Below are 7500 nucleotides of genomic sequence, written 5' to 3' on the forward strand. Positions count from 1 at the left end.
TGCAACGGGAACGTCAGACTGGTGTGTCGCCCCCGTCATTTGGCATTTAGCTGTGTCACACGGTTGGGACGCACTGTCATCAAAAGGTTAATATATGGAGAAGTGTGTGTGGAATTGATATGTTTAAAAGACGCATCTGGTCTATGGAATCCTTTTGGTGTTTCCGTGTTTTTTCCTTTTATTGAAATCAAAAGTTATTTATGCCTTCAGTTAGGATGACCTATTGTACCAAATGCTGATTTGAATAATTTTGTCAGTATATCAGATTCAGGCTTAATACCACTTAATACTTAATACAAATTCGGAATATAACAAAACGGTATTGTTGGATAAAGACGCAACCACACGTAGCGAAAAAACAAACCTTTGGGCATGACGTAGCTTTAATTATGACGTAACCCATAAAAGCTCTTTTCTTCTAGAAACGAAAAATAACCGAGATATATTATTTTGAAAATAATTAAAAACGATTAACGGGAGAGATGATTCCACCGTCTTAACAAACATCTGACTGAAAAATATCGGCTCTGCGCATGCGCCAACCTCCCCCGCGGAAATACAAAAAAGTATCGATAGACGGCAATACTGTCACGTGATAATAATAGCACCAATAGGGAAACAATAGGTCTAACCGATAAAATGATCGACCAATCACAGACAATTGACCATAGAGTCTGGGTCCTTGCTTCAATTTCAAAATCAGTTTCGAGATGGCTACATTGTGTGCAAGACGTAGGTACACTTCGTGGGAATTCATCATGTTTTTTTATAAAGATAACGCTGCATCACTGAAATTATTACGTGACCACGGTGCTCTGCCAATGGAAATGGAGTGCAAAAACTGTGAATTACAACCCGGCCTCTCACACGCCTCCAATTAAGGTAAGAAGTGGTAACATTCGAAGATAAAAGTCAGATGCTACGAAGTGCCCGTGGCTAGGGCAGGCTAAAATCGGTCATTGAAAGTGAACCTGCCACGCAGTGGTTAAATAAGGGGGGGTCCAGGAGGGGGCGAAGCCCCCCCTTGGCTAGGGCAGACAAAAAATCGGTCAGTTCCGTGGTCGGTGGTGGACGTTCGTTTTGAAAAGTTACCGGCCACGCAGTGGCCTTAAAAGTGGGGGGGGGTCCAGGGGGGGGGCGAAGCCCCCCTCTTGGCTAGGGTAAACCCAAAAACTAGGTTAGGTTAGGTTAGGTTTATGGGTTGGGTTTTGATTACGCAAAAAGCCCTTTAAATTTCGTGCCAGAATTCGTTAGTTCCGTATCGACGGTGGCGCGCGTGTGGGGAGGGAGGGAGGGGGGGGGGTGTAACTCAACAACGAAAGGTTTCCGATGGAAATGAGTAGCGAAACTGTACAAAACAGAACGAAAACTACCAGGAAAAATATCGTGTCGTGCCTAGAGGTTTGATTGCGTCTTTATCCAAATTTACCAGGAACCTTAGATGATGATAATAACTCGTAGATAATTTTTTTTTTTTTTTATCTGTATGGTTGACTGATGACACGGGAAGGATTAGGTTTAGGATGTCATTATAGAGCTTGGTAAATTTTCCGAACAACGCCGCGTTACGAAATACCACAAAAGTGGTATCGATGGATTCCTTTCAACCTCTACTATTCATATATAGTGAAATTAATGAGCGCTTGCACCTCTGGAGCCCACAATCTGGGTCTCCTCCTTTAAGGCACTTCGTGCTACCTCGTCCTACTTCGGGGCATATTTCGTGTGCAAAATCTTAACCCAATGACCTACCTAACTTTGCCTAGTTTTGAATTAATCCCTAGCCAAGGGGTGGCTTCGCCTCCCCCTGGACCCCCCCTTTTTAGGGCACTTCGTGCAACATACCTTGGGCAAGATATCCCGAATCCACCATCCTCGCCCTGAAATTCAAACATGGCTGTGTTTACGTATTTACGGATAGTAGCAAGCTGTGGACTGGAAACCCCCAAGGAATTACCTGCATGTGCTGTTATGTTCTCTCAACAGATGGCGCAATATTCCCCATTGTTTACAGTATGATTATAGAGTGCCCTCTATTGAGTGGTCGCGTCATCATCGGTCCTAGTTTCCTATCCTGAGGAATATATAAGACGAAGACTCAGTTGCTGTCATCATGGCGCAGTGTGAGGGTTATTTGTGGTCGCGGCATTTTCATCTACAGGACTAATTACGCATCATAAGTATCACGAAGTGCCCTGAATAAGGGAGATCCACAGGGGGGGCATAGCTCCCTCTTCGCAAAGGCTGACTTCAAAACTAGGCAAAGTGAGGTAGGTAGTTAAGGTTTTCGTGATACTGAAGTAGCACGAAGTGCCTTAACCCATTCACGCCGGTTGACGTGATAGCACGTATTGTGGTTTTCGCGTCAGACGCCCTGGACGCGCTATGAGGGGAAGCCGCGCGCTCGGGTAGAGCGAGCGGGCAACCGAGGCTTGCGGCTTGTGCGCCCGAGAATCTCGAGGCGTTAGGCTTATGCGTTCGAGAACCCCGGTATTGCGACCGCGCAAAGCCGGAACTGCCCCGGCGTGAATGGGTTAAGAAGGGGGGGGGGGGGCCAGGGGGGGAGCGAAGCCCCCTCCTTGGCTAGGGCAAACTTCAAACCTAAGTAAAGTTAGGTAGGTAATTGGTTAAGATTTTGCATACGAAATAAGGTCGGAATTCATATTTTACCCCGCAATTTCCCTGATCTACTTCATGCCCTCCCCTACTATCGAGACCCAGATTGTGGGCTCCAGGGGTGCAAGCGCTCATTAATTTCACTATATATGAATAGTAGAGGTTGAGAGGAATCCATCGATACCACTTTTGTGGTATTTAGCGACGCGGCGTTGTACGGAAAATTTACCTAGAGCTTAATATATGGAGAAGTGTGTGTGGAATTGATATGTTTAAAAGACGCATCTGGTCTATGGAATCCTTTTGGTGTTTCCGCGTTTTTTCCTTTTATTGAAATCAAAAGTTATTTATGCCTTCAGTTAGGATGACCTATTGTACCAAATGCTGATTTGAATAATTTTGTCTATATATCATGTAGGCTTAATACCATCTATAAGTTCGGAATATAACAAAACACACGCACACTGTAAAATCCTTAGCCCAGGCTGATATGATAGAAACTTTGGATGCGACCCATTAACCCATTGCGGATGGGTTTCACGACATACATGATGCAGTAGTTGTTGTCCTAACGGCAGGCATCATTATATACATGATGTTTTGGGATTTTGGATCTTTGTGTTTCTCTTTTGTACGTTGAGTAATGAGTGAGTGATGACCATTGCAGTCATCATTACTGTATTTGCTGTAATATTCAGCAAAATGGATTTCACCTACCATCCAAAACTTAGATTGCACCCACCTATAGTCTCTAGCAAGCTCCATCTTTAAAGAGCGATGGCACACTGCAAGTTGCCGACCTCTTGCTCTAAAGTGCTGACAGTGAAGGATGTGCAGGCAGAATGAGAGGAGGAATGTGACACAAACCATGTCTCTAATGTACCCCCGTGCCAGTAGCGATGCCTTTAATGTGGCACTCACTGTCATAAGCACAAGTTTCCTTCCTCTTCCCTACCATTTGATGTTATCTTAACCCGTTAACGACGGATGACGTGTTTTTTCGTCATACATGACGCAGGGCGTCAATGGGCGTCATGGCGTTCGGGGATTTTGGATCACTATGTTATTTTATTGTGCTATGAGTGATAAGTGAGTGATGCTGACAATTGCTGTCATAATTTTTATAACTGCCGTAATATTAAGCAAAATAGGTTTCAACTCACTTCCAAAACCTAGATGGCACCACTTTCTTCTAGTACCTGCAGAAGAGAGAGCCTTGAATGGCACCCATCTTCGGTCTCTAGCAAGCACTATCTCTATAGAGGGATGGCACATCGCAAGTTGCCGACCTCTTGCTCTAAAGTACCGCAGATGAAATATGTGCAGGCAGAACGAGAGGAGGAAGGTGACTTACACCATGCCCAATGCCTACAATGTGCCCCTGTGCCAGTATGGATGCCTTTTATTATGGCACTCACTCTCAAAAGCACAAGTTTCCTTCCTCTTCCCTACATCTTCATTTTGGATGGTTATAAGTTTCGTGTTTGTTCGTGACAGCACACAAATACGAAAAAATAAAGTTGCTTTTTGTCCCCTCCTAAAACAGTAATACTTCTATCACATTGAATATAAAGAAAAAAAAAAGAATTGATATGGACCCTGAACTACAATTTTAGTCAACTGCAGAACTGATGGAACCTGTGATATGACAGATATAAATTTCTAAAAACAGTCAAACACACAAAAAAACAAAACACAAAAATGTCTCTAGCTCTACAATGAGTGACTAAAAGGGAGTGGGAAAAATCAAATTATGTTGCAGAAGCTGCCTCGATCAGAAATAAAACTCATCCTGGAGCCTGTGTAAGCAAATCTATCCCCCGTCAGCAACGGGTTAATTGTGGATGGTTCTATGTTTTTTATTCGTTCATGACAGTATACAAAAATACAGAAAAAAAAATTTCTCTTGTCCTCCCATAAAACAGCAATACTTCTTTCACACTGAGTGTGAAGAGAATCATGAGCTGATGTGGATCCTGTACTACAGTTTTAGTCAACTGCAGCATTGAAAGAGCCCGTCATATGACACATATGTCTCTCAATACAATAAAACACACAAAAAATAAAACACAAAAATGGCAACAGGATTACAATGAGTGACTGAAAGAGAGTGGGAAATGTCAAGGTATGTTACGTGAAGCTGCCTCGCTCTGAAATAAAACCCATCCTGGAGACTGGTCATGCAAATCTATGACCATCTGTAATAGGTTAAGGCTTATGAAAATGTATTTGTTGTTTCTCTTTCTGTATGTGTATGAATAAACATATCTATGGGCTATGAGCACTAGACTCTTAGTGGAAAATGTTTAATCAATATTAGTAAGGAAATTATACAAGCGGTGATTTACAAAAAGGTGATTACTATTTATGATGAAAGTGATAACATTTATAAGTGACAGTCCATATTGGTTGCAGAGCTCCAATGTAGGGTCACAGGAATTCAATATTTTTTTTTACAAACAGATGTTTTATTATAAAATGTCATAAATCTAGTAATAGCAATAGCAGGTTTGTAATTTTCATGACCAAATTAACATGCACATCTCATTCACAATTCTTCCTGTATTTTCAGTCAAGCGAGAGATGGGCAGTCATGGCCCAGCGAAGATGTTCATCACGCCCTCCCGTTGGCAGTGGCACAAGTTCAAGGACATGTTCCACTTCTACGTCGTGCTGGGACTCATCCCCGTCGGACTGATTGTTTTCGCCTCTAACGTGCTCGTCGGTCCGGCAAAGCTTGCCCCCATCCCTGAGGACTATGTCCCTAAGAACTGGGAATATTATTCAGTAAGTTCGACGGTCTCCTTGTTTTGGGTTGCTTCGTTTCTCTTGTTCTTTGTTTCATTTTCTTTCTTTCAACGGTGATTTAGGATGTGAAAAAACAGTCAGATGTGAATATTTAGTCTTGTTGTTGATATTTAGATAGATTGGTTTGAATGTGAATGTCCTTTTTTTTATTAGATTTTGAATGATGTAAAGATTATGATGTGAAAGTATGATTCATTATTATATTTTGAAGTCATAGTAAGAAATGAAGACAGTTATTAGTTACCAAATGAAATAGTAGTTTATTTAATGCATTCTGTTGACTGAGATAAGGAGATATTAAATGAATGAGATATTAAATCTATTTCATAGTGAAAAAAATCATAAGATGCATCAGTTATGAAAAAATTCTAGCAATCACCATATATAGCAGCCATGAAATAAACTTTTACAATATGGTGTTGTAAACTCATGATCTAATTCATAACTTGTATGTCTACCCATCCCTCCAACTCATATTTACATTCTCATATTTACTATTTGTAAAAACACATCTTGCTGGATGCTTCCTATTGCAGGATCATCTTGAAAAGAAACACTGTATGGTTTGGATTGCAGACGAGTGTCTTATCTAATTTAGTTTTATGTACTTGTATAGAAATATGCAAGATTTTGTGTAATAGCTTTTCTTTAGGATGGTCAAAGATATCTGTATTTACATAGATTGTGAATGATTATGAAGCATACAACAAATACTTTTATATGAACAAAGGCTTCAGACTAGAAAATATGCCCCATCACAGAGGGAGAGAAATTATTTCCTCTGTAGATTTATGGTATTTTTATTTTATCTTCTTTGTTGTAAGCAGAGTCTAAAGAAAGAAAATTAACCAATCTCAAAATTTAATTCAAAATATTTTTATCGTTTGAAATTTTGTTTTTAAGCGAGTCAGTGTATGGTTGATTGGAATATAAAAGTTAAATAGTTAAAAATATCTATTTAAAAATTTCATCAAGTTTACAATCACAGTCTGCCATTGAAGTTGTCAGACCTTATTGGTGATATTGGTGTACAGAAGGAAATTAGAAAGAACTGGTATTGATGCTGATACTCAGATCTCGGTTTCTGTTTTCAATTCATCGGCAACATTCATTCCAAGCCTATGCAAAATGAAGACTACTAGTTCTCTACTGAAAGCTTTTTTAGGAAGTGGAAGCATTAACACCTATTAATTTTATTTTGCTATAGCACCCGATATCTCGCTTCCTGGCACGATATGTGTACACCAGCCATCAACAGGATTATGAGAAGTATCTTCACTTCATGTATGAGGAAAATGAGAAGAAGCAGATGAGGTAAGCATCTAGAATTCGATTTTTTTTTTTTTTTATCATTTAATACTCTTCATAGTAATAGTAATGTTTATTATATTGGTTATATCAAAGATAGGATGCTGCAAGGATCTCTAAATTTTGTGTGTTTGTCATTTAAAATGAATGGTAAAACTTAATCATTTATTGATAGAATTACAGAAATAATACTATAGGAAAAAAAACAAATATATTGAAAACTGAGGCAAAAATTTCAAAATTATTTTCTCGTTTTTTTGTTTCTATTATAATAGTTGTCATTTGGATTTCACCTCCAATTAAGAAAAGATTTGCTTAATAAACTGTTAAATTGATTAATTTTATTTGGTCTAATATGTCATAGTATGTGTATATATAGTTTACCATTGACACTCAAGGATAGTGTTCTGTAGATTCTTAATAGTACTGTATCATGTTTTTTTAATCAATTAATTGAGGTGTATATTCAAAGTACAGTACACATGTATGTATGTCTCATATTAGTTAATCTCCCCAAGATGTGATCATATGTTGAAGACCAAAGGTAACCACTGAAGAATGTAAATAAAAAAAGATATACATACATATCCTAAGTACATACATGTGTACATATTTAGTAATCTGTATGTAATAAGTGGCACAAACAATAAGAAATTGTTGAAATAAGTTTTTAACAATGTGGCAGCCACAGAAAGACTTATGCTAACCACTTCAAGCCTTATAGTGAGTGTGGTATGCGTACAGAACAATTATTCATATTTTCAGTTG

At 39.1% G+C, this 7500-nt stretch overlaps 1 protein-coding gene across 1 annotated transcript in view; it reads left to right on the top strand.

Annotated features, from left to right (window-relative positions):
* ND-SGDH (NADH dehydrogenase (ubiquinone) SGDH subunit) overlaps positions 1 to 7500 on the top strand; it is an 8809-nt gene that overhangs the window by 626 nt on the left and 683 nt on the right. Inside the window, exons 2-3 of the mRNA XM_043035606.2 lie at positions 5189 to 5403; positions 6632 to 6738. Of these exons, the coding sequence (XP_042891540.1) occupies positions 5189 to 5403; positions 6632 to 6738 (322 nt within the window). The remainder of the gene's footprint in view (positions 1 to 5188; positions 5404 to 6631; positions 6739 to 7500) is intronic.

Source organism: Penaeus japonicus, unplaced genomic scaffold (assembly GCF_977035675.1).
Source record: "Penaeus japonicus unplaced genomic scaffold, GWHDUDI00000001_assembly GWHDUDI00000018, whole genome shotgun sequence".
In the NCBI taxonomy this organism is placed as follows: Eukaryota; Metazoa; Arthropoda; class Malacostraca; order Decapoda; family Penaeidae; genus Penaeus; species Penaeus japonicus.